This window comes from Diospyros lotus, chromosome 5 (genome assembly GCF_014633365.1).
Source record: "Diospyros lotus cultivar Yz01 chromosome 5, ASM1463336v1, whole genome shotgun sequence".
NCBI lineage: Eukaryota > Viridiplantae > Streptophyta > Magnoliopsida > Ericales > Ebenaceae > Diospyros > Diospyros lotus.
Window position 1 is genome coordinate 16,275,156 of NC_068342.1, and position 27,973 is coordinate 16,303,128.

The following is a 27,973-nucleotide window of genomic DNA, read 5'->3' on the forward strand; positions in this document are numbered from 1 at the left end:
ACACGAAGAGTGAAAATAGGGGCAAAAAGAACAGCTCTTGACAAAAAAAAAAAAGAGTTTAGGGTTTGACTGGAAGGCAAATTTTGTGAAATTCAAAGAGAGAGAGGAGAGAGAGAGAGAGAGAGTCGAATCAGATGAGTCCGGCAACTTCGGGAGTCGCCGGCCCCAGATCGAGCTTCGACCACTGATATTTTCACTTTTAGACAGAGAGAGAGAGAGAGAGAGAGAGGAGACATATGTGTAGAGAGAGAGAGAGAGAGACGTAATTAGGACGTTGGGATCGGAGCAGAAAAGGGCTTTTAAACGACAGCGGATTATCGGGACCCGCGTGAATTTTGGAGGGATTTGCAGTTGGGAGGAGTGTGACAATTGATATTCCCTTTTGTGTGTGTTTTGTGTTGTGTTGTTTCGACAGAGTAATCTTGCATGCAATCGGGAGGAGGGACGCAGCAGGGACATGGCAGCGGAGCGGCTGGCCATGGGCGGAACGTGGCCTCTTCTTCGGCCTCGCCGTCGTCCTCTTCGTCGGCTGTATCGGCGCCCCATTTCGGGTTTGATTCAATGCAGCAGCAACAGCAGAGGCAGGTTAGGGTTGTAAGAGAAATAGTTAATTTGTGTTTTTTTTTTTGTTTAATTGATAAGTGGGTTTCCAAAATGGAATTGTTTCTGTATTCGGTTGGCATGAATTGGGCAATTAGTGGAGGGGGAAGTTCGTTTTGCTTACAGTCCTATATCAATTGACCAGTTTCTGTCTTGTTGCATTTAGCTTCTTCTGGAGTTAAGGCAGGGTTTATATCTTCTTCTTTTTTGTTCCAATTTTTACCTGATTCAAATTGAAAACATTTTTGTGATTGGGGTGTGTAATGAGGTAAATGATGAAGTCCATTGGAATGATTTCTATGTAGAATGAACATCACTTTGACCAATCCATTGAACAGCTCCAGGAGTTAAAGTAGCATTTCATAATTTAGCGGTCAAAAAGGTACTTGATAGGACATGAACTTTGAGCTGCATAACTCATGCTGAGGGGATTTAATATAGATGCATGCGTACACTATTTAACTTCATTATTTGTTCTTCTCCTGACAACTTATTAGTTACGACTTGTGTTCTTTTCTTCTGATTTTGTGCTAGGTACTCTATAATTTTCATTAGGAATAATGGTAAGAATATTCAGCGAGGATGCTAAAAAATTCTAAGTTTTATCTTAAGGAAGGGTGATAGCTGGAGGTTTCATATTCAAAACTTACTAGGTGCAAATATTTAGACGTAACCAATATGTGTGGGTTATGGGTAATAGCATATATTTGAAATCCATAAGCCTTTGTACTTGATGAGATAATTAGCTGCTTCGAATTCTTTCTCAATTGAATCCAAAAGAACATAATTGGGTGAGGTGGTACCGTGGTAATATGATTATGGGATATTTTATGGTTGGGCTTAGGGGGTCAATTAAATTAATAGTAGAAATCAAAAGTATGATCTTGGTTGTGCAATGAGTTTGGTAAGGAATGAACTATTGGAGCTTCTAAGGAGCCCGCTATTTTATTTTAACTATATCATTTGCAGTTTTACTTTTTACATTATCATGCAAGCATAAAGGTTTTCTGTAGTTTGACTGACTGAAAAATTTCATATTATATCCTCCACACCAAGTAAGAGGGCATGCAAAAAGAAAAGATTACTTAAATAGTAAATGCAATGGGTTTCTTGTTTCTCAACAAAAAGTTATACAACACTACTCAAGCTTTAACACACTATGTGGGGATGTCAACATGGATCTGTCTTAATCGTCATATTTATTTATGATCACATTTTCTATATGCTTGTGTTTAGAATCTGTATTAAGAGATCCAATGGTTTTTACGCTATTCTTTTGTCACCTAGGTAACTCTACTCCTTTATTTGGGCTTTGATTGGCTGAAGAAAATGATATTCAACTTATTGCATGCCATTTGTGTAGTTCTCATTGCTTTTTAAGTGCTGGTAGTTTTTCTATTTGAATCGGAACTCCTGTTAAATCATATTTATGGTTTGAGTCTTTGTCAATTGGTCCTCCTTTTTTGTGGATGTAAACTAGAAATACACATCCTAAGATCTGTTTGAGTTTTGTTTGTCAATAATATCTGTATGTGTTGATTTAGATCCTTTGTTCTAAATGCTATGTGGTGGAAGTCGCCTAATAATTTTTTTTAACTCCTGTTTATTGGTGTTTATGCTTTTGGGGTTGTACATTATGCTTATGAATTTAGACTTGGATGTTGATGGTACAGTCATTGCAGCAACAATTTCTCAGAAAACCCGAGGGAAATGAACCTATTCTGGCATATCAAGCTGCTAATCTACATGGAATGTTGGGAGGAGGAAATTTTGCTTCTCCTTCTGGTGTGATGCAACTGCCTCAACAATCCAGGAAATTTATTGATTTGGCTCAACAACATGGTGCTACTCTCATTCGGGAGGAAGGACTAAATAGAACTCAAGGCATGGAGCAACAAGTGCTTAATCCAGTCCAGCAGGCTTATCTTCAATATGCTTTACAGGCAGCTCAACAGAAGTCATCCCCTAATATCCAGTCCCAGCAACAAGCAAAAATGGGAATGGTAGGGCCTCTGTTGGGGAAAGATCAGGAAACAAGGATGGGCAATCTGAAGATGCAGGAGCTCATGTCTATTCAAGCTGCTAATCAGGCCCAGGCATCATCATCCAAGAAACCACCTGAACATTTTACTCGTTCTGAGAAGCAGACAGAGCAAGTACAACAGGGCATTTCTGATCAAAGGAGCGATCCAAGGCCTCAAATCCAGCCAGCATCTGTGGGTCAGTTAATGCATGGGAATGTTGTAAGAGCTATGCAGGCACCACAACTTCAACAGAACATCCAGAACATGGCAAACAACCAGGTCACAATGGCGGCACAGATGCAGGCAATGCAGGCATTGGCACAAGAGCGTAATATTGACTTGTCACATCCACTGGCTCAGTTGTTTCCCCTCATGCAGTCTAGGATGCTTGCACAGCAGAAGGCAAATGAAAACAACATGGGTGCACAATCTCCACCAGTCTCAATGCCAAAGCAGCAGGTTACTTCTCAACAAGTTGCAAGTGAGAATTCTCCCCATCAAAATTCATCTAGTGACATGTCTGGACAGCCTGGCCCCACCAAAGCTAGGCAGACAGTTGCCCCTGGACTGTTTGGTACTGCTCCAAATGCTACAGCAGTTAATAATGCTAACAGCATTCCAGCACAGCAGTTCTCTGCTCATAGCAGAGAGAACCAGGTCCCTCCAAGACAGGCAGTGGTGATTGGTGATGGAGTACCTCCTATGCATCCACCATTATCATCTGTGAATTTGAACCAGGGCATTGAGCATTCACCTCATTCCCATGTGAAAAGCACATTGACTGGTCCAGAGGCCTTGCAAATGCAGTATGCATGGCAATTGAACCGGTCTTCTCCACAATCTGCGGCATCATCCATGGATGGAGGTGTAGGAACTTCCTTTTCATCTCAAAGTGGAGCTGGTCCCCAGAGTCAACAGCAACGTACCGGGTTTACCAAACAGCAACTGCATGTTCTTAAAGCACAAATATTAGCATTCAGGCGTCTGAAGGTTTGAGACTTTATCCTGCCTCCCTACCTATCCACTTACACATGTATGGATGTCAATGTTTCTGAACAGTTTGGTACTCGTCAGGCCCTAGTAGTATTGGGCTTGGATGTCAGAGAACATCTCTGACATGGAGATGGGTGAGGGGATGCCCCAAGATCTGCACTAAGCTAAGCCACTTAAATAATTACAAGGCATAAAAGTTTAATCCACATTACCTTTTCTTTTTGTCAGTAATCCCACATTGCTTTTTTTAGGAGAAAGAGATGATATGAAAGCAGTATATAAATTTTTTCCTTCTATAAACGTCATCTATCTGAAATTCATGATCAACTAGGTAGGTGCCATCACACTCCAGGGAGTTCTATTTCATTTACTATTTTGGCCCTTGCCAATTGGTAGGAATTGTGCAAGTCCTGCACTGTTTCCATCTTTATTCACAATGCTGTGCTACTTTAAATTACTTGGTCCCAGTAGTGATGAACTTTATTGCTTAAATGCTTCAATTTTTTAATTACTGACAGAAGGGTGATGTGACTCTTCCACAAGAACTACTTCGAGCAATTGTTCCACCTCCCCTTGAAATGCAACTGCAACAGGTTTTTCTCCCAGCTGGAACAAGTAAACAGGAGAGATCTGTTGGGAAAAATGCAGATGACCATGCAAGACAGTCTGAGTCTGGCGAGAAAGATCCTCAGGTTGTAGCATCATCTAGTGGGCTGAGAAATTTGAAAGAGGAAGCTTCTGCAAGTGATGAGAAAGCAAATTCGATGGCAGTTCATTCTCAAGGCATGACTAGTGTGTCAAAAGAACCTGTGCCAGTGCATCCTTCTGAAAAGGAAGGGCAGCTAGCTGCTGTATTTCCCATTAAACCAGAGCAGGAAGTTGAACGTACTAACCAAAGACCTACTACTAAAGGCGATTTTACAGGTGATCGGGGAAAGGCAATTGCCTCACAGGTTGCAGTATCTGATGCAATGCAAGCTAAGAAACCTGTACAGCCAAGCAATGCGCTGCAGCCAAAAGATGTCAGCTCTACCAGGAAGTATCATGGACCACTTTTTGATTTTCCCTATTTCACTCGTAAACATGATTCATTTGGGTCTGGGATGATGATGAACAACAACAATTTGATGTTGGCATATGATGTCAAGGACCTGCTTCTTGAGGAAGGCATGGAAGTACTTACCAAGAAAAGGGCTGAAAATTTAAGGAAAATCAGTGGTTTACTAGCAGTGAACTTGGAGAGGAAAAGGATTAGACCAGATCTTATTCTAAGGCTGCAAATTGAAGAAAGGAAACTTCGTCTTTCGGATGTTCAGGCACGCTTGAGGGACGAAGTTGATCAACAGCAGCAAGAGATAATGGCAATGCCTGACAGGCCATATCGAAAGTTTGTCCGACTATGTGAGCGTCAACGCATGGAGCTTTCTAGGCAAGTGCAAGCTTCTCAGAAAGCCATGAGAGATAAACAGCTGAAATCCATTTTTCAATGGCGTAAGAAGCTTCTTGAGGCTCATTGGGCCATCCGTGATGCAAGGACTGCCCGTAATAGGGGAGTTGCAAAATATCATGAGAGGATGTTGAGGGAGTTCTCAAAAAGAAAAGATGATGATCGTAATAAAAGGATGGAAGCATTGAAGAACAATGATGTTGAGAGGTACAGAGAAATGTTACTGGAGCAGCAGACTAGTGTCCCTGGTGATGCTGCTGAGAGATATGCTGTCCTCTCATCTTTTTTAACACAAACAGAAGAGTATCTACATAAATTGGGAAGTAAAATAACAGCTACCAAGAATCAACAGGAGGTTGAGGAAGCAGCTAATGTTGCTGCTGCTGCTGCGCGAGCTCAGGCACTCTCTCTTTTCATGATTATTGTTATTATTATTTTTTTATGAATCTCCTTTATATAATTCAACATCCTAGTTGCTCTCTTTCTGCTTGATAACACCCTAGTTAAGTTAATCATGAACAAAGTTATCTGGTAAAGTTGCTAAATGCCGTTTGTGTTTTTCAATCTGTTGAAAAAAGGGTCTCTCTGAAGAAGAGGTAAGAGCTGCGGCAGCTTTGGCTAGAGACGAAGTAATGATACGCAATCAATTCTCTGAAATGAATGCACCCAAGGATAGCTCATCTGTTAACAAGTGAGTTATTAATCTTATAAGATGTTTTTAATTTTGTTTTTCCAGAACACACTTTAATGTATGAGGGTGAGCCTTGGTAGCAATGGTAAAGTTGTTTCTTTGTGACTGGACGGTCATGAGTTTGAGTTGTGGGAATGGCATCTTGGCAAAAGTAAGGCTGCATAACAAAAATGACCCTCCTCCAACCTTTCCAAAGCGGGGAGCCTCATGCACTGAGGATGCCTTTTTTCAGAACATACCGAATGACTAATAAACTGAGTATTTTCATTGTATTTGTTGGATCCATGGCTGGAAGTTTTGTGATTGTTATGAATGCTGAATGTTTAACTTTATCAAAGGCAAAAATGGATGCCAGGTATTTGTTATGCATGCAAGAACTGTCAAATAAATTGTCTTTTACTTTCATTAAAAATGATAACTGGTGTTTCTTTGTTTATATTTCCCTCCAATTTGGATCAAAGATCTTTTCCTCTTTAAAGAAATTATCATCATCTTCATCATTATTGCTATTACTGTTGATAAAATTTATTTGAGTGTTCTCATTCTTTATGGTTTTCCCCAGGTATTACAATCTTGCACACGCAGTGAATGAAAGGGTTCTAAGGCAGCCGTCAATGCTAAGGGCTGGAACCTTACGGGATTATCAACTTGTAGGTTGCAAGTACTTCATTTATTTTTCCATTATTTCATTTTAAAAAATAAGTAGTTTGTTTTTTATTGTTCTACCATCTTCACTTCCTATTCTGATGTGAAGAAGACAATTTTAGTTAATTTTTGTGCTGGATGTGGTAGGTTGGATTGCAATGGATGCTCTCTTTGTATAACAACAAATTAAATGGAATTTTGGCTGATGAGATGGGTCTTGGGAAGACTGTACAGGTGAATTGCTCCCATATATTCAGTGGCTTACATTTTTCCTGGTTTTCTTGCCCAACCACTAGAACAAAGGGCCCTGTTTGTAATTTTGGCATGGCCTTGGGCTGATGTGTCAGGCATGGGAATTTTGATAACTAAGAAGTGCTAAATATTGAGCTGAAGACTTACTGATAAACCTTCTATTCACTTGTGTTCTTTGTCTGTGCAGGTGATGGCATTGATTGCGTATCTGATGGAGTTCAAAGGAAATTATGGCCCACATCTTATCATTGTCCCAAATGCGGTTTTGGTTAACTGGAAGGTCCGTTGTTTTTTATTTCATTATTCAGAGTATTGTTCTTCCATTTCTTAATGTGACTGGCATGGCTGACTTTTCAGAGTGAGTTCCATAATTGGCTGCCATCTGTGTCTTGCATTTTCTATGTTGGAGGGAAGGATCAACGATCTAAATTGTTTTCTCAAGTAAGATATGGAGATCTTTTTATTTTTTGCTTTTGGAGCTTATTGACATGTCACTGAAATCTGTCTTTCTTTTTTTTTTTTTTGTTTAAATTTTTTCGGTATAGGAAGTTTCAGCCATGAAATTTAACGTCCTTGTGACAACTTATGAATTTATCATGTATGACCGGTCAAAACTCTCAAAATTGGATTGGAAATACATCATAATTGATGAGGCACAACGCATGAAAGACAGGGAATCAGTTCTAGCTCGAGATCTTGATAGATATCGTTGCCAGAGGCGCCTACTTCTCACTGGGACCCCTCTGCAGGTTTGTCACTCGAGATTTATAGCACAGTCGCATACCACAACACTTTAAATGCATATGTGTATACATGTTGTGCACACACGTCACTTTGAAAAGTGCAACTGATTTATCTAGTCTGCAATGCTATTTAGCTGTGAACTAGAAGTTCACAACACTAGGTTTAGAAGTCATTTGATATTATAAATGTCATGCTACCGATCCTAACTTGATGATGATGATCTTAGATAACACTAGGTATAGTGAATGGGATAAGCACATAATCACATATAAAAATGGCATATCAACCATCCAAATAGACTACTTTCTTATGAAGACAAATGGACTGTGTCAGATCCTACGATTTGACAGGGGCTAATTGGGGAAGAATCCAAGAATTAGAGAGAATGGGAGGGAGAATTAGATTGGAAGAGAGGGAGAATAGCAAGAAAAGGAGGGAGAACAGAGGGTTCGAGAGAGAGAGAGAGAATAGAGAATTGAAGGGAAAAGATTCAATCTCATTTCACATGAATCCCCATCCTCTTACAAGTAGCCTTTTTATAGGCATAGGCTGGCTGCTATTCAGTTATTGTAACTGAGGGTACAATCTAAAATGGCTGCAGCAATGTGTGCCTAACAGAATTACAAACAATGCAATTGTAGCTCAATTACAGTGGTGCCCCTAGGGTCGTGACAATTCCCCCCCTCTCGAAAGATTTCTTGTCCCCAAGAAATCACGACAGCTGAGCCACCCTTGGGAACTGTTTAAGTAGATCAGGGAGATACTCCCAAATAGTGTGGCCGTGATGTAAGTGAGACCCCTGCACAAGAACTTGGGTTAGGGGCACTGATCCTTGGTAGATAACTCTTTTCTCCAGCACTGTCAATGGTTCAACATCTTCTGTGAAGTCCTCGGCTGGTGGGGGTAAATTAGGGCTTGTGACATCAGTAGTTCCAACAGATCTCTTCAGCAAAGAGATATGAAAAACGGGGTGAATCTGCACATCGGGGCAGCTTCAAACGTTAGGCCTCCTTTCCCACTTTAGCCTCTATGAGAAAAAGGCCCATAGTACTTTGGGCTCACCTTGGATGCAGGGGAGGTTGAGAATACATGCTGCTGGAATCGCTTCACCCTTAAATACACATATCTCCTACCTCAAACACCCTCTCACTTCTTCTTCTGTCAGCAATTTGTTTAATCCGATTTTGTGCTACCGCCAGCTCTTTTTTTAATCACTTGCAACACTTCTTGCTGTGGCTGCAAATAATAATCCACTGCCCTTTCAGTATTAGGAAACTGCATTACAGCAGGTAGCAGTGGGGGCATGTACCCAAATAAGGCCTCAAAGGGAGCTCTCTTAAGTGAACTTTGGAAGCTTGAGTTATACCATCATTGAGCAAGAGAGAGCCACTTATTCCTGCTCTTAGTACTATTGGAAAAAACAAATGCACTGATGGTAGTTTTCCAAGCACTGATTCACCCTCTCCGTCTGCCCATCAGTTTCAGGGTGATAGGCTGTTGACATGTGTAGCCTCACCCCTAGATTTCGAAACAACTCCTGCCATAAATTGCTAGTACAGATCTTGTCCTTATCTGAGACTATGGACAGTGGCAGTCCATGAATTTTAACAGCTGAATCCAGCAATAAGTGTGCCACTTCTTGAGCTGTAAAAGGATGGGCCAGACTCAAGAAGTGTTCAAACTTAGTCAATCTGTCCACCACCACCAAAATGACATCTCTCCCTTAGGACTTGGGCAACCCATCCACAAAATCCATTGAGATCTGTTCCCAAGCCTGTTCTGGGATGGCTAATGGCTGCAGCAGACTAGGATAGGCAACCTGTTCATGCTTGCCATGTTGGCATACCGCACAAGCCAAGACAAATGCAGTCAGATCCTTCCTAAGTCCCTGCCAATAAAATAATTGCTTCACCTTGTGATAGGTGACCCTTAACCCCGAATGTCCCCCCAAGGGAGAGCTGTGCAAGGACTGCAAAATCCGTTCTTTCAATTGGTCATCATCCCCTACCACCAACCTTCCTTTAAATCTTAGTAATCCTGCTGAAAGAATGTACCCCGGTTTACTTGCTGGTTTAATGGCCAGCTGTGACCCAAGAGTTTTAGTAGCTGAAATCTCCTTCACCTAATTGGAGACTATTGCTGAAATTGCTTGGCAGCTGTCTGTTTCTTCTCTTCTTGATAAAGCATCTGCCACTGCATCTCCTTACCTTTCCTGTATTGAATCACATAATCCAATCCCAGCAGTTTGGCGACCCCCTTTTTCTGCAGCTGTGTATTTAAGCTGCGTTGTAGCAAAAATTTAAGGCTCTCATTATCAGTCCTTACCACAAACTGATTCTCTTTCCAGTAGTGCCTCCGTTTCTTCACTGCAAACAGTACTGCAATCAGCTCCTTATTGTATATGCTTAGTCCCAAATGCTTTGGGGCTAAGGCTTGACTAATATCCCATCCTGCACCAACATAGCCCCTACCCCCATGTCCCATGCATCAGTTTCTAGGATAAATGGCTTTGAAATCTCAGGTAAAGCCAATTTTGCTGCCCTCGTCATGGCTCCTTCAATGCTGGAAGGCATCCTTTGCACTCGGATTCCATTGGAAGTTGTCCTTCTTACGCAACTCAGTTAGGGGCCCGCTTATTATCCCATGATTTTGGATGAACCTTCTATAATAGCCCCTAAGGCCCAAAAACCCCCGCAGCTCCTTAACAGTCCTTGGCCTTGGCCACTCAACCATGGAAACAACCTTCCTGGGATCAGTTTGTACTCCTTCCCCCATATGATGTGGCCCAGGTATGCCACCTGTTTCTTAGCAAAAGTACACCTGGACAACTTTACATACAATTGATTGGATCTAAGGACTTTAAATACTGTCCTCAAATGGTCTAGGTGTTGTTCAAATATAGGGCTTTGAATGAGGATATCATTGAAAAAGACAAGGATGAATTTCCTTAAGTAGGGGCTGAATATATGGTTCATTAGGGATTGGAAGGTTGCAAGAGCGTTGGTCAAACCAAAGGGCATGCTTGTGAACTCATAAAGCCCTTGGTCTAAAAGTGGTTTTGGGAATATTAGCAGGGTTCATCCTAATTTGGTGATACCCTGCTCTTAGGTCTAGCTTTGAAAAAACAGTGGCTGAGGTTAGTTTATCAAGTAGGTCCTCAATGATGGGAATTGAAAATTTGTTCTTTATGGTTATGGCATTCAACTGGTGGTAATCTACACAAAAATGCCAAGTCCCATCATTTTTCTTAACAAGTAAGACATGGGAAGCAAAGGGGCTTTGGCTTGGTTGGATAATCAATTTGGCTATGTTAAGAGTGTTGTCTCGAGTAATTCAGCATATTAGCAGTAAGAATGCATCAGATTTAGAGGGTAATAGATAGGCGGTTTTCCAGCTTGTAAATAGAATTGAGTTGGGGGTCAAAACCGGAAATGTCTATACCGGTTATAAGTTTTCTCGTAGTTAACGTCCTAATTTTCTATAAATAGGACAGCAGTCTAGGCATAGGGATTCATTAATTCTCATGAGAAAGTCGAAAGAGGAAAGGCTGTGTGATAGAATAGTTTTTGTAATCTTGAAGTCTTGTAATCGTGAGGGATATGTACTGTGATCATTCTTTCTAAATCAAAGAAGGCTGCTCTCGAGAGGCTTTAGAGGCTGGATGTAGGGTTGTCCTAAGGGGGCAATCTGAACCAGGATAAAGACTTGTGTTCTTCTGTGGTTTGCTTTAAATTTCTGTCAGTTTACATTCTGTTTTCTTTCATTTTTGATTTAATCTCTGTAGTTGTTTGAACTGTGAGTGTGCGTGCCTGTGAGACAGTAAAATCCGACTAAGAAATCTAATTCTAAGTGCTCCCCGAGTAGACAAGCTAGCATTTCTTTGACCAATTTTTCTATCTCAGTGTCACGACCCTGAGGGTAAATCAGTAAAGGGGCTGGTAGTAGCTGTTAGTTGTTAGCAGTAGTTGTTAGTTGTTATCTAGCTGGGGGTTAGGGGGTTAGCTAATGGTACTACTTTTCTGTTATGTTAGTTAGGGGTGTTGTTATATTGTTAGAGTTGCTGTTATGGTTGTTGCTAGAGGCTCTATAAGGGACCTACAGCAGAAAGAGGAAGGATCATTGATTAATTGAATGAATTCATTCCATTTTCCCTCTCACTCTTATCCCTCCTTCTGTTCGTCTGAATCTTTCCCTCTCCTTCTCAAGGTGTCCTTCTTTCTGTTCTGTTTTCTCCCTCCAATTCTGTTCTTTCTTCTTCAATTTCCTATTCAAACCCTAGGAAACCCTAGGGTTGTGGCACTCAGCTTTTTGAATAGGTGGGTACCTGTAAGATCTAATGTTTACATGTTTGGAGTTAGGCTTTAGGTGAATAGAATGGGTAAAGAATCAGTTAGGGGGTAAAGTAGAGGGTTCAGCAAATATATCCTCAAATTCAATCAAAAATAAATGTAAAGGGTCCTGAGAATGTACCTCTGAAAGAGAAAGGTAGAATCAGCTGCAGTATAAGATGTTCACCAGCCTCTACATCATCCTTGCTGTCATCCTTCAACTCAACATCATATATAGAGTACATTTGAGCCCCTGAATTCCCCTCTTGCTGGAGCATTTTCTGCATCTTCTTGCCTGTAATTAGTTTACATTCTCCAGCCTCCAAGCTCCATGTCACTGTCAATTTCTTCCCCTCCATTTCAAATGTTACCTCTAGTTTGTTGAAATCAAAAACTAGAGAGCTGACCATTTTCATCCAATCTACCCCGAGAACTATATCACACCCTCCCAATTTCAAAATTCTGAGGTCTTCTGTGAACTCTTGCCCTTGCATCATCCATTTAAAGTTTTGACACTTAAAATCTACTAAACATCTTGCTACCATTGGCCACTGTAACTGATAATGGAAATGTGGCCACTGTGGGGCATTGCAGTTCCATGGCAGTGGCTTCATCCAAGAAGCTGTGGGTGCTGCCACTATCTATTAAAATCATCAATCTTCTCTTCCCATAATTCCCCTTCACCTTAATTATTTTACCCGATGGACAACCTTGCAAGGCATGTAGGGAGATTTCTCCATCTTCCTCCCCGGCTGTCCCTTCCTTTACATTCTCCATTTCTCCAGTGGCAACTTCTTCTTCCACTTATTCTTCTAATCCCTCCATTTGCAACAGCTGCCTCGTACATTGATGACCCGGTCTGTACTTTTCACCGCATCTAAAGCACAGCCCAATCTGCCTTTTCTGCTCCATTGATAGAGGCTTAACTGGGACTGGACTTGGTAAAGCCTTAGGAATTAAGGTCCCCCTCTGAACTACTTGGTTAGCAGTTTTAGAATTACCCCCAATTGTCTGGCTGCTTATAGGGTACGTTTTAGGGTGCAGCTTATGTTTTCTAAATATGGCTTCCAGTGTCAGTTCTTTCAGCCTGACCTTCTCTGCAGCCTGTTTTACAGTGACAGGGTGCATCATCTTCAGCCTGTTTTACAGTGACAGGGTGCATCATCTTCACCGTAGGCCGTAGCTCCTCATTCAGTCTGCCAATGAAACTCGATACAAAATAAGACTTGGTCAAGGTTGGATGGGAATTAAGCATGAGTGATGTCAACTCCTCAAACCTGACTTGGTACTCCATAATCGAACTCTCTTGTTTCAGCTTGTTAAACTCTTTAATATCTGCCATGGATTGTTCTCCAAATCGTTCACAGAATTCTTTTGCAAACTCCTACCACCTATATATATTCCTCATCCGACTTTATCCTTGGAACCAGGTGTCAGCTATATCATTGAGATATGCTGTGACTAGGTTCACCTTATGGTTTTTTTCCACTTGATAATAATGGAAGAACCTCACACCTTTTGATCCACCATCTAGACTTATCTCCTTCAAAAATTAGGATCTCCAATCTAGGCATCAGAGTACAAGGAGTATGATAGGAGGTAGTATAAGGGCCTCTCACTTGTATTTCTAGCTCAGTTTTTGTCTGGTCATCAACTGCATGTAGATCAGGGGCTTGTGATAGAATTCTAGCTCCTGCAGTGGCTCCTGGGGGGAAATCAATTGGCAAGCTCACTTGGGGCCATTAAGAAAACAGATCAAGGACACTATTGATCCTCTGATTTGCATTGACAAGTCTAGACTTCATCCCCTGATCTAAACCTTATATCGCCTCCCTGGCCGCGACACTCTCGGCCCTACCATGATTCACCTCCTCTTGAGTCTAGCACAGCCTGAGTTCCATAGTCTCGAGCCTGACATCTAATTGCTTCATTCTCATCTCTTCCGCCATTCTTCCAGTCTTTTACCACTGAATTCTATCTCTGACTCCCTGTGAATTACCCTTCTGAACACGACAATTGACTTACTGGCAAGCACTGCATTGATTGCCGATGATCGCAAACGCTACTGATCCAATCGCTCCAGCTCCAATTGTGATCGCTGTGAGTCAACAATCACTGCCAGACCTGCTTCCAATCTGCGCCTTCCTTACTTGCCGGAATCTCAATTTATCAGCTAAGGACCACCGGCTTTGATACCAATTGTCAAATCGTACGATCTTATAGGGGCTAATTGGGGAAGAATCCAAGAATTAGAGAGAATGGGAGGGAGAATTAGATTGGAAGAGAGGGAGAACAGCAAGAAAAGGAGGGAGAACAGAGGGTTTGAGAGACGGAGAGAATAGAGAATTGAAGGGAAAAGATTCAATCTCATTTCACATGAATCCCCATCCTCTTACAAGTAGCCTTTTTATAGGCATAGGCTGGCTGCTATTCAGTTATTGTAACGGAGGGTACAATCTAAAATGGCTGCAGCAATGTGTGCCCAACAGAATTACAAACAATGCAATTGTAGCTCAATTACAGTGGTGCCCTTAGGGTCATGACAGACTGCTTATGTTGTAAGGATTTTTAAGGTTATATCAAGAGAATACCTGACCACTCAGCATAGATTTTGTTATCAACATCCATATAAAAAAAAAGGAGAAAAAAATGACAGAAAAGAATCCCAATAATTAGATGGTTGGATTTAAAAGGTGCAAAACAAACCATTTTCAAGGGAAAAATGTGTCACAAAAAGGGTTGAACTGTAAGAGAGGCTAATCAAATATTGACTAAGGTTATTTCAAATACGGCGAAAATGGTTTTGGAAGAGTCAAAAGGGAAAAGCTCCAAATCAAAAAGAGTCCTGGTGATGGAATGAAGAGGGACAAGAGAAAATCTAAACTAACAGAGCTTGGTATAAGACTTTACATAAATGGTGTAATGCTGAAACTGGAAGAATTATAGTTTGGCAATAAATAAGAAGGCAATTAGTGACACAAAGTCAATAGCGTATGAAAATTTATACCTGCAACTTGGTACAAAAGATGGAGAAATGTAAGATATATACATACTAGCTAAAGCAAGAAAGAGAAAAATAAGATATTTATGCCAAGTGAATTACATAAAAGATGGGGAAAAAAGGTATTAGTAAATGAGGAGGCGATAAGGAGAGATGGAAGGAGTATTTCTAGAAATTATTCAATGGAGGTAGAGACAAATGTGATGTTGTGCATCATAATAATTTTGAAGAAGATAGAACTTATATGCTTTATAAACATACGTCTGAATTAAATAAATCAAGCTTTGAAAAAGATGAAAAATAGCAGTTGGCCTAGGTAAGATATCGACAAAAGTAAGGTAATGAATTGGACAAGAGGGCATTTTTTGGTTAACATAATTATTTAATGTGATCCTCAAATAAAAGGAGATGTTTCTCTCTACAAGAATAAAGGAGATGTTCAAACTTGTGTAGATTATAGAGAAATCATGTTAATGAGCTGCACTATGAAATTTTGGGAAAGACTGATTAGCCAATTATTAAGAACGGAAACCAAGGTGTTGAAGAACTAATTTGGTTTCATGCTTGGTTAGGTCGACAATTGAAGCTATATATTTGTTGAGGTGACTAATGGAATAATGTAGAGAGAAACAAAAGGATTTACATATGGTGTTTATAGGTTTAGAAGCTTATGACAAAATTCCTAGAGAAGTTGTAGGGAGGGTTTTTGAGAAGAAATGGGTCTGAATTGCTTATGCACAAGTTATTAAATGACATGCATCATAGAGAAGAAACACGTGTTAGAACATCTGAAGGAGATACTGAGGTTTTTTTTAATACAATGAGATTACATCAAGTATCTACATTAAGTCATCTATTTGGCCTAGTAGTAGATGAACTTTCTAAAACATGTCTGCACAGAGAGTGCCATGGTGTATGCTAACCTATTTGTAGATGACATTGTGTTGGTGAATGGGACAAAAGATTGCGTGAATACTAAGCTCAAGATATTAATGAATGGTTTAGAATTTAAAAGTTTTAGATCAAGTGAAAATCAAATATAAGAAATGTAAGTTTAGTAAAAATATAAGTGTGGATGAACTTATGGTAAAACTAGAATATCATGTAATACTAAGACAAGATCAGTTCAAATATCTTGGATCAATCATCCAAAATGATTGGGATATTAATGAGGATGTTATCTATATAATTTAAAATGGAAGAGTGCATATGGTTTCTTTATGTGATAGTAAGATTTTATTAAAACTAAAAGAAATTTTATATGAGAGCTATAGGGCCAACTTTACTGTCCGACACATAGTGTTGGATAGTAAAGCACCAACATGTGTAAATATGAGCGTAATAGAGATGAGAATGTTAAGATGGATGTGTAGCCATACAAGAAAAGATAAAATTAGAAATGACATTTTTCATGAGAAGGACGAAGGGCTCGTATTAAAGATAAGATGCGTGAGACACAATTAAGATGGTATGGTCATGTGAAAAGAAGACTAGGTTGGAGACGCTTAGGTTTGATATTAATATATTATAGAAGATAAGGCCATATATAGAAATGGATGTAAAGCTAGAATTCATGTAGCTGACCTTACATAGTGTGATAACGGCTTGTTTTTTTGTTTTTATGAAATATCTGGACTAAATTAAGTTGCGTCATTTGGCATTTTCCGTGTTATTAATATGGTATTATCTGAAGATCAGGATAGGATCTTGTTTGAGAACTGGTAAGCCATGTTGACACAATTTTCCAGTATGTTAATATGATATGTTGCTATGATTCGGCATTAATTTCTGAAATTGAGAACTGTATCTGGTAGAATTATGCCGATCAAAGTAAGACTAAGCTTAATAAATCTGAAGTGAGATGAGCCCCTTTTTTTTAAAATGCTAAACATAATACTGAGAAGTCACTGCCTTAAGGTTGGATCCTGTTCTGCAAAGGAAAATTATAGCAAATCCAGCTCCTTAAGGAAATGAATAAAGGAAGAAAGAGAAAAGGCAATGAACTTGATTGTAAGCTTTACTTTAATCTATATATTTGTCATATATATTAAACAAGATTGAGCCAAGCTTGAGTTTAACAATTAAAGCAAGATAACATATTCCCAAACTATGCCTAGTAGTTAGTTGAATAACGGAATTTGTTCCCAGTTGCACAAGTCTTTGTCATAATTTACAGCATTTTGGTAGCAGGTATCTCCATATGCCCTGTTGTTACTAATGTTATTCATGTAACTAGGACTGCCAATTATATCCCCCCGACCCTCCACAAGAAACACAGAAATAAATAAATAAATAAATTCTAAAATGTGTGGAATTGGTAGGAATTTGCCAGAATTTGGAGAAAGCTATTATGCAGCCACATTTGTTAATAGTAAATGAGGGACTTGTGGGGACAGAGATTTCTAGTAAGTTTGTTGACATAATTATTCTATTTATTGTTTTAAGTTGAAAATTAAATTATATGGGGAATGGCTGGTGGTGGTTAATGATTCCAACCCAAGAAAAGAAAAGATAATGAAAATGGTAGTCTCTTTACTAAACTCCTGAAGGTCTATTGTATCTTAATTTGTAATTGTTGGGCCTGAATTACTGTATAAAGAAATTGATAAGAGCAAAAAGCATGTTCTCATTTTTGAGAACTCGTGCATAGAACTGTCTCTGTCTACTATATCTAGTAAAGTCACTATAGTTTCTTTTCTTCTTCTTGCTGTTCTCTCATCTTGAATTGAAGATTGAATGTCTAACTCCCCCCTCCTTTCCTGCAGAATGACCTCAAAGAACTCTGGTCACTTCTAAATCTTCTTCTTCCTGAAGTTTTTGATAACCGGAAAGCATTTCATGATTGGTTTTCACAACCCTTTCAAAAGGAAGTTCCCTCACATAATGCAGAGGATGACTGGCTCGAGACTGAGAAAAAAGTCATTATTATCCACCGGCTTCATCAAATTTTGGAGCCTTTTATGCTGCGGCGCCGTGTTGAAGATGTGGAGGGCTCACTTCCACCCAAGGTATGCTATTCTAGCTGTCCTAATATGTATTGCTTCTATATAGCCTGTTTTTCTAACGTAGTATTTGGTTTTAGGTTTCCATCATTTTAAAATGTAGAATGTCAGCTATCCAGGGTGCCATTTATGATTGGATTAAATCTACTGGTACACTTCGAGTTGATCCAGAGGATGAGAAGCGCAAGATTCAGAAAAATCCTACGTACCAGGTTAAAACATATAGGCCTCTAAATAATAGATGCATGGAGCTGAGAAAAGCTTGCAATCACCCTTTGCTTAATTACCCATACTTCAATGATTTGTCCAAGGATTTCCTTGTCAGATCATGTGGGAAATTGTTTGTTCTGGATAGGATTCTTATAAAGCTGCAGAGAACAGGACACAGAGTACTGCTCTTTAGTACAATGACAAAACTTTTAGACATATTGGAGGAATATCTGCAGTGGCGGCGACTTGTTTACAGACGAATTGATGGGACAACTAGTTTAGAAGACCGTGAAACAGCTATTGTGGACTTCAATAGTCATGACTCTGACTGCTTTATCTTCTTGCTCAGCATTCGTGCTGCTGGGCGGGGTTTAAACCTTCAGTCTGCCGACACAGTTATCATATATGATCCTGATCCTAACCCAAAAAATGAAGAACAGGCAGTTGCAAGAGCCCACCGCATTGGACAAACTAGAGAAGTGAAAGTTATCTACATGGAAGCAGTGGTTGATAAAATCTCCAGCCATCAGAAAGAAGATGAATTTCGAAGTGCTGGGCTTGTTGATTCAGAGGATGACCTTGCAGGTAAGGATCGATATATGGGATCCATTGAGAGCCTCATTCGGAATAACATCCAACAATATAAAATTGACATGGCTGATGAGGTGATTAATGCTGGCCGTTTTGACCAACGGACAACACATGAAGAGAGGCGTTTAACCCTGGAGACATTGTTGCATGATGAGGAAAGATACCAAGAAACTGTTCATGATGTTCCTTCACTGCAGGAGGTCAACCGCATGATTGCTAGAAGTGATGAAGAAGTTGAACTTTTTGACCAGATGGATGAAGAACTTGACTGGGCGGAGGAGATGGTGAGGTATGACCAGGTACCTAAATGGCTTCGAGCCAGCACTAGAGAAGTAAATGTTACTATGGCTAATATGTCAAAAAAGCCATCAAAGAACATCTTACTAGCTAGTAATATTGGCATCGAATCAAGTGAAATGGCTTCTGGTTCGACTGAGAAGAAGAGGGGGAGGCCTAAGGGGAAAAAGTTACCTATATACAGGGAGCTAGATGATGATAATGGGGAGTTCTCTGAAGCTAGTTCTGAGGAGAGGAATGGGTACTCTGCACATGAAGAAGAGGGAGAAATTGGTGAGTTTGAAGAGGATGAATTTAGTGGTGCGATTGAGGCGCCTCCAGGAAATAAAGATCAGTCAGAAGAAGATGGTCCAATTTGTGCTGGTGGATATGAGTATCCCCGGGCTTCTGAAAACACTAGACACAATCATGCAGTTGAAGAAGGTGGCTCATCGGGATCATCCTCAGATAGTCGGAGGTTGACACAGGTGGTCTCGCCTTCCATATCTTCCCAGAAGTTTGGATCACTTTCTGCATTAGATGCCAGGCCAGGTTCTCTTTCAAAAAGAATGGTAAATGCCTTCTATTTTTCATATTTATACTTTATTTTAAGTCATTTGATCTTATGATTCGTGATTAATTTTCTTCTGATAATTGATACCAGCCTGATGAATTAGAGGAAGGTGAAATAGTTGCATCTGGAGACTCTCATGTAGACCTCCAGCAATCTGGAAGTTGGATTCAAGATCGTGATGAAGGTGAAGATGAACAGGTTTTGCAACCAAAAATAAAAGGAAAACGCAGTATTAGGCTTCGGACCCGTTATACCTCAGAAAGGGCAGAGGAGAAGGACCCCAATGAAAAGCCATCTCACCATTGTGGAGATTCATCTCAGTTGCCATTTCAAGTGGACCATAAATATGAAACACAGAGTAGGAATGAATCTGAAGTAAAAATGCCTAGAGAGCTCATTGCTGTTAAGCATGATCAAGGGGATTCATCTGTGAAAGGTAGGAGAAATTTGTCATCAAGGAGAACTGCAAATATATCGAAAGTACATGCTTCACCAAAATCTAGCCGACTTGGTTCCATATCTGCTCCCTTGGAAGATGTCACTGAGCACTCAAGGGAAAGTTGGGATGGTAAACTTGTGAACTCTGGTGGAACTTCAATTGGTGGTAGTAAGATGTCTGATGGCATTCAAAGAAGGGTACGTATCACTTGATGACCTTCATACAGTATTATTATTCTTGATTGGGAGTGTTAAGTGATTGATGCTGTTGAACTTTTTGTTTTATTATTATTGATATCATTATGTGAAATTGTCATTAGTACTTTAAGGAGGAGGAGATTCAAATGGTGGGTCTGGATTGGTTTGCTTGGAGTATGTCTCATCTTTTATTTTTTAGCACTCAATGGGGGTGCCATACCCGTTGTTCTGTTTTTTGCCTCTTGGCTTTTTGATTTTGTCCATAAAATTGCTGATAGATCTGTTTATTTTGTCATTATAGTGCATTTGGATTTTTAGAACACTAGTTGGCATTTTTGTTTAACCTTCTGTATTTATGGAGTCTATTTTGGGGATTTTTCTTTTTGTCCTGCCCGCTGGGGGGGGCAGTGGTGGGGATGGTTTTTTCCATGTTAAGTTGTGCCAGTTGACTGCTGAATGGTGATATATGTCTGCGTATTAAAGAGGTTGTCTGCTATTGTACACTCTCTCTCTCTCAGGTATACAGTGGGCTCTAGCAGAGTGTCCAGGCCCTTCCTATTGAATGGTTTGGACTTCTTTAATTTGGCTTGTTTGGGTGTGGATGGGGACAAATATTTGAAGAATAGAAGTTGTTGGTGTAATTTCTGGCAAATGTTACAATGATATGACAACATTCAGTAGGAAGTTTTCATGTGAATGTGCCACCTTATCATAAGCATCTACCCTTTGTATTTATGGTATTTACTCAGCACCTTGTTTTACTTACTATCTTAAGCCAACTTGTCGTGTACCCAAGGGGGTAGGGCATAATTGTAATAAACAGTAGAAGCTGGTAGGGATTTGTAATTGTGAAGATTCGAAACTGTTGCATGCGGAAGTGGCAACCGTTTTTGGCGCCAACTTCCGCTAGGGTGTACATATATGCTCGGCCTACCACATTGAGGGCATCGAATATCATTTGACAATTTTCCTATTCTATTTCACTCTCAATTCCCTCTCCCCCTCTCATTTCATTTTCTAATTTTCCCCCTCCTGTAATTCACCTCTTTCCCTACATAATTCCTGTCAAGTTCTCTCTACAAACGAGAGAACACCTTGTTGAATCCTTTGGATTCAACACAACTCTGATCATGTCGATGATAGAGGACTCATGGAAAAATGTGCCTTGTATTGACTATCCTTTTTGTACACATCTTATGGGTAGAAGCCTTTGCTATCTTCTCTAACACATACTTGCCAAAACAGGGGATATTTGTTAGGGTGGCATGGATGATATTTGTTACCATTGTTTTGTGCTTAATGTGGTAATCAATTGCATACCAACCTTCTCCATTTTGTTTGAATTGGCTATAAAGGTTTATCATGAAATGACAAGATGCTCCACTTTTTTGCAGTGCAAGAATGTAATTAGCAAGCTTAAGAAGAGAATAGACAAGGAAGGTCCTCAAATTGTTCCTCTGCTAACTGATCTGTGGAAGAGGACTGAAAGTTCTGGTTACCTCAGTGGAGCTGGAAATAATCTTTTGGATTTGCAAAAGATTGATCAGCGAATTGAGAGATTCAAGTATAATGAAGTGACAGAGGTTGTGTCAGATGTGCAATTTATGCTTAAGAGTGCAATGCAGTATTTTGGATTCTCCCATGAGGTATGATTGCTATTGTTATATGTCACTTGGATTGTGCAAGATTATTTGCTTCTTTCTTTCTGAATGTTATTAAGTATATGAATGGAAAGAAATAAAAAAATATAAGGGTTTATAGGATCCACATCCACTATAAATGGTTTATTTTAATGTCTTGCTGGAGGAAATAATGCATGAGACATCCTTTTGCTTAGTAACTTGATGTGCAGCATAACAAGACTTCCAGAATGGAACTATTAATAGATTTCAACTATTACATGTAACTGCTGCTGTTAGATTATCAGTAGGTCTCTGTATTTGTGGAACTTGCAGAGTCCCCAGCTTTCCCTTTGAGGCTACATTATATGCATGTCTGGGTTACATATTTTCTTTGCATTGCTTATGGGCCTAGAGCTTTTGGCTGGATCCAAGTTTGGCTGGTCTGGAACTTGTTTGTCAATACCCTTGCCTGGGAAGTAACACTATTTTACTGCCTTACAATTGGGTGATTGCTGTTGGTTTGCGACCTTTAAGGGTAAGATAGGCTTCTTGGGTGTTTATGGCTGAAATATACAATGAAGTCCACTTTTTGTTTGCCATTTCTTTATTTCTCTTCTACCTACATTCTCGTTCATGGTTGAGTTTTTGAAAGTGCATATTTATCTGTCATTTATTTTTTCTAGATTTGATTTTTTTTATTTAGCGAAGACTAGTTGTGAAAGTTGTGTTTGGAGTTTCCTCATCTTATGTGTTTTTTCTGCTGCTCTGTTCTAAATCGCAATATGCATGTCCATAAACATAGATTATTGTGTCAAAGCGTGTTATATACTAAGTCCAAATTTATGCTTATGAGGATTGGTTTTCTAAGTGTGTATGATCGAGCGAAAAATGGAGTGGGGATTATTATGGATAAAAGCTTAGTAGATGAGGTAGTGGATGTAAAGAGAATAAGGGATATGATTATTATGGTGAAGGTTGGTCTAGGAAGAATGACTATGAATATCTTTAGTACATATGCACCACAAGCGGGGTTGGGTAAGGAGATAAAAGCAAAATTCTGGAAGGATCTAGAGGGACTCATACAAATGATACTAAGAGGAGAGAGAGTGATTATAGGAGGTGACTTAAATGGTCATGTGGGTAGAGACGGAAACGGCTATAGAGAGGTAGGTATGGATTCGGGAAAATTAATGAGGGTAAGTCTATTTTAGATTTTGCTATGGCATATGTGCTCATCATAACCAATACTAGGTTCAAAAAATGGGACGAATACTTAATCACATAAAAATGTCACATCAAGCACCCAAATAGATTACTTCCTCATGAGATAAGAGGATCAATTATGTTGTAGGGATTGTAAGGTGATACCGGGGGAGTGTTTGACTACTCAATATAGACTTTTGGTACTTGATATCTAGGTAAGAAATTGAAAGAGAAAAAATCACATAAAACAAAATCCAAGAATTAGGTGGTGGGATTTAAAAGGAGAGAAACAACTAATCTTCAAAGAAAAATTAAGGGGTAGAAAGGAATGGAATGGAGAAGGACATGCAAAGCAAATGTGGAGGGAAATGGCTACTGCCTTGAGAAGCACGACAAAGGTAGTCCTTGGAGAGACAAATGGTAAAGCCCCAAACCTTAAGGAGTCTTGGTGGTGGAATGAAGAGGTATAATTGAAAATTAGAAATAAGAAAATTTGCTATAAAGTTGTATATCAGTGCAACAATGAAGAAAACTTAAAAAATTATAAAGAAGCAAAAAAGGCAGCAAAAAGAGCTGTTAGTAAAGCAAGGTTAAAAGCATATGAGAATCTATATAAACGACTTGATACCAAAGATGGAGAAAGGAGAAAGGGATATATATAAATTAGCTAAAGCAAGAGAAATAAAAACAAGGGATCTAAACCAAGTGAAATGCATAAAAGATGAAAATCAAAATGTATTAGTGAATGATGGAGCGAATAAAGAGAGATGGAAATAGTATTTCACAAAATTATTCAATGATGGTGAGGACACGAGAGTTAGGTTGGGACATCTTAATAACTTTGGAGGGAACGTGAGTTATACATTTTATCGACGCATAAGTTCAAATGAAATAAGACGAGCATTAAAAAAGATGAAAAATCATAAGGCGGTGAGATCGGATAATATACCAATAGAAGTATGGAAATGCATGGGAGAAGAGGGCATCTCTTGGCTAACAAAATTATTTAACGCGATCCTTAAATAAAAAAAGATGTTAGATGAGTGGAGGACGAGTACTTTGGTTCCTATATACAAGAACAAATGAGATGTTCAAAACTGTAAAAATTACAGAGGAATTAAGTTAATGAGCCATATCATGAAACTTTGGAAGAGAGTAATAGAGCATAGGCTCAGAAAAAAAATAGATGTCTTGAAAAATCAGTTTGGTTTTATGCATGGTAGGTCAACAATGGAAGCTATATACCTACTGAGGCGCCTAATGGAAAGGTATCGGGATCAGTAGAAGGACTTGCATATGGTGTTTATAGATCTAGAAAATACTTATGATAGGATCTTTAGAGAAGTATTATGGAGGGTTTTAGAGAATAAAGGAGTCTAAATAGCCTATATACAAGCCCTTAAGGACATGTATTACGGTGCAGAGACAAGGGTCAGAACATGCGAAGGGGATACTGAACCGTTTAAATTACAATGGGACTGCACCAAGGTTCTGCACTAAGTCTATACTTATTTGCTTTAGTAATGGATAAACTCACTAAACGTATTCAGATAGAGGTGCCATGGTGAATGTTATTTCCAGATGACATAGTATTGGTGGATGAAACAAAAGAGGGAGTGAACACTAAGCTTGAGTTGTGGAGAAACAATTTAGAATCTAAGGGATTTAAATTAAGTAAAAGGAAAATAGAATATATGGAATGTAAATTTAGTAAGAATGCAAGAGTGGAGGATGTTATAATAAAATTGGAAGACCAAATCTTACAAAGAAAACATCATTTTCGATATTTGGGATCAATGATTCAAAAAGATAGAGAAATTCACGAGGATATCATGCATAGAATTAAGGCAGGTTGGCTAAAATGGAGAAATGCATTAGGGGTGTAATGTGATGGTAAAATCCTATTAAAACTGAAAAGAAAATTCTATAGGACAGCTATAAGACCAATCTTGTTGTATGGATCAAAATGTTGGGCAGTCAAATACCAGCATGAGCAAAAGACGAGTTTAGCGGAGATGAGGATGCTAAGATGGATGTGTGACCATACAAGAAAAGATAAAATTAGAAATGAGGTTATTCGTGATAAGATAGGGCTAGTGCCAATTGAAGAGAAGATGAGAGAGACTAGACTAAGATAGTTCGATCATGTGAGAAGGAGACCAAGAGATGCTCTTGTGAGGAGAGTTGATGAAATGGAACAATTAGTCAAAAAAAGAGGTAGATGCAGACTCAAGAAGATTTTAGGAGAGACATTAACGTTTGATATGAAGTGTATGGGCCTAAATGAAGATATGACAAAAGACAAAAATATATGGAAATCTAGAATTCATGTAGCCGACCCTACAGTGAGATAAAGGCTGGATATGTTGCTAATTGTTGTGTTTTAAGTTGTAAGATTGAAGCCATACTTTCTTTGTTTCCCACCTTTGTCTGTGCCATAAAAATCTGCACTTGAAATCCTAAGCTTATGGTAACTTATTTTGTTCTGACAAGAAACAATTTATATCATTTGAATTTAGATCCATATATTCTGTGTACCACCAATTTATGTGCAGTGCAAATATGCATTTCTTAGGAAAGCATGTGGTTTAGCACTTCAACCCAAATTTATTTAGGAATTGACGCTCATTGGGCGTCATGAGTTTCACATATAAAAATGACCTCTTTGGGAGTGGCTGTGAGGCCTGCAAGGCTGATGCATGTGATCGATTCCTAGATTCTGCATTGGTGATATTCTTCAATTCACTAGTAAACAGTGTGATTTTAGTTGTTCCCATCTCTTGATTATAAGTTTTTGTTACTTCCTCTGGCCCCATTTATGACTTTTAACTACTCTGGTTATTAAAAATAGAAGTTGGTTGCCTGTTTTTCCCCGTCCCTCTCAATTTATGAATTTGAACCTTTTTTTAAGAACTTTGTATTTATGATGAACAGGTGAGAAATGAAGCAAGAAAAGTGCACGATCTTTTCTTTGATATCTTAAAGATTGCATTCTCAGACACAGATTTTCGAGAAGCCAGAAATGCACTGTCATTCTCTGGGTCAGTATCGAGCTCTGCTGCTCTTAGGCAGGCAGTTCCTGGCCAGAGCAAGCGACACAAACTAGTAAATGAAGTTGAACCTGATGGGAACCCTTCCCAGAAGCCATTGTCTCGGGGACCTGGTCTTAGCTGTGAAGACACAAGGAACCGGAGCCATTTGCCTCCAAAGGAATCAAGGACTGGAAGCAGCAGCAGGGAGCAGGATGATCCTCGATTATTAACTCATCCAGGTGAACTTGTTATCTGCAAAAAGAAGAGGAAGGACCGAGAAAAGTCAGCAGCAAAGCCAGGGAATGGGTCGGCTGGCCCTGTTTCTCCCCCTAGCGTGGGTCGTGGCACTAGAAGCTCAGGTCCAGGTTTCATGGCAAAGGATACGAGATCCAGTCAGCAGTCGCAAGGATGGAGTAACCAGCCTTCTGAACAGATAAATGGCGGTAGTGGGTTCATAGGCTGGGCAAAGCCTGTAAAAAGATTGAGAACGGATGCTGGGAAACGGAGGCCCAGCCATTTATGACCAACTGAAGGTTTAGTTTGTGCATTTTGTTTTGTTTTTCTTTTTTTTTTTTTTTTTATTTGGGGGCGGGGGTGGTGTTGGGGCTGACGGAAGAAACTTGGAGCGGCTTTGAGGTGCTGAAGTGAAGGCCTTGTCCCCCGTTAGAAAGAAAATGCAATGGTCAGTCAACCTTGTTAATATAGTGTAAGTCCTCTCTGTTGTTCTCTCTCTCTCCCTCTCTCTCTCTCTCTCTCTCTCTTGTATCCTAATTCTAATTGGAGTTAATGATTGATAGTTCCATAGGTGTGCCTGGCAAGCACAACAATCTCTCTAAAAATTTTATAGGCCAGCCCAGCAGCAGATGTAAAAATTATCCTTTTGTTTCTGGTGAAAATTTTCGTTTGTGGGATCAAGGCGACAAAGTAAAGAAGCCAAGGCCTCGGTTATATGGCTATGGCATACAAAAGAAGTTGGGCACTCGATGAGAATTGACGATGGTACACCCAATCCAATCCTAACCTGGATCTGGGGTTTCTTTTCTTTGTTCCCTTTGGTTGGTTAAAATGAAAATCAGGTAAAGGAGAACTCTGTGTGATGTGAAGAATGCATCTGAAGGGAATGAAACGAAAATGGAGAAGGCATGCTGTTGATAAAATCAAGTAGTGACAAGTGTCTAGTTGTTTACTTAAAAGCAAGTCACAGGGTCTGTTCTTAGGTTTTTGGAATTCGAACGGACCCATCAAATCAATCCAACTGCCAGATACAATGTTTGATTTCATTTGAAAATTTTTAAAGCCCGAAGTGTTTCTTCCCCTTTTCCTCAAAACATACTCGGGACGGTATATATTCTTTGATTGTTTCAGCCTTGATGCCCTCAACACTTATTCCCTCGAGCCAATTGGATAGCTTATTAGCCACCTCTTCTTTTTCAAAAATTGGGGATGGGTATAATCTCTTTTTTGTAAGTGTTGGTTTAGTTCGACAAAGAGCTCGAAATTAATCCCTGACAGCGACACCTTAATTTTTCTAAGAAGCTCCACGTCTCTTTTCAAGGAGTCGTTCTCTTTCTTTGCCTCTTTTGCCTCGTGTTCAAGTCAGGAGGCTTGCCTCTCGTGTTCCTTGAGGGCCCTGACTTTATACTCTAGGTCCCTTACTTTGTCTTGCAGATGTAGAGCATGTGAGACTATCTAGTCTTTGTCTGCCTGAGCCTTGAGTAGGTTAGCCTGAGCCTTTATTGTGGCCATCACCTGGTGTTGGATTTCCTATTAAGCAAAAGTCTCAATATCATAAGTCGTAATGAGCATCAAGAAAATATCAAAAGAAAAATTGAAAGTTTTTCATACCTTAGTCAAATATTGTTCCATCGTGTTAAGCTGGCTTAGCGTGTCCCTTGAATACCTTGCCTCATCTCGAGACATTGTTGAGGTATACATAGTCTTGCTGTAACCCTTGTCTCCAAAATCGTATCTGTATCCATAAGCCTTGAGTGAGCCAAAAACTTGTGCCCTTCTGCGTGTTGGTGCCCCGCTTACGCCATTCCCTAGTAAGTTAGGAAATAAGGACGGATGTGCCCTAGTCTCCAAAGCCAACACCCTTATTC

General features: G+C 39.6%; 1 protein-coding gene across 2 annotated transcripts; it reads left to right on the plus strand.

The window, feature by feature from the left end:
• The first annotated feature begins 26 nt into the window (after window positions 1-26).
• On the plus strand, window positions 27-27,151 carry LOC127801318 (ATP-dependent helicase BRM). Of its 2 annotated transcripts, none has more exons than XM_052336304.1 (14): window positions 27-585; window positions 2,274-3,614; window positions 4,136-5,464; window positions 5,643-5,755; window positions 6,318-6,405; window positions 6,548-6,634; window positions 6,840-6,932; window positions 7,010-7,093; window positions 7,198-7,401; window positions 17,491-17,733; window positions 17,808-19,376; window positions 19,469-20,014; window positions 21,409-21,660; window positions 25,774-27,151. In XM_052336304.1, exons 1-14 carry the CDS (start codon window positions 427-429, stop codon window positions 26,392-26,394), a joined length of 6,729 nt encoding a protein of 2,242 aa, XP_052192264.1. In that variant the 5' UTR covers window positions 27-426; the 3' UTR covers window positions 26,395-27,151. The 2 variants fall into 2 exon arrangements, with proteins under 2 accessions (XP_052192264.1, XP_052192265.1); XM_052336305.1 differs by having other exon boundaries at window positions 2,283-3,614.
• Window positions 27,152-27,973: the final 822 nt, after the last annotated feature.

Excerpts from the sequence above, each read along its gene's own strand:
- LOC127801318 (XM_052336304.1), top strand. The coding sequence starts at position 427 with ATGCAATCGGGAGGAGGGACGCAGCAGGGACATGGCAGCGGAGCGGCT. Across the intron at positions 7,094-7,197 it reads GATCTAAATTGTTTTCTCAA|GAAGTTTCAGCCATGAAATT; the intron begins GTAAGATATGGA and ends TTTTCGGTATAG. Across the intron at positions 19,377-19,468 it reads GTTCTCTTTCAAAAAGAATG|CCTGATGAATTAGAGGAAGG; the intron begins GTAAATGCCTTC and ends AATTGATACCAG.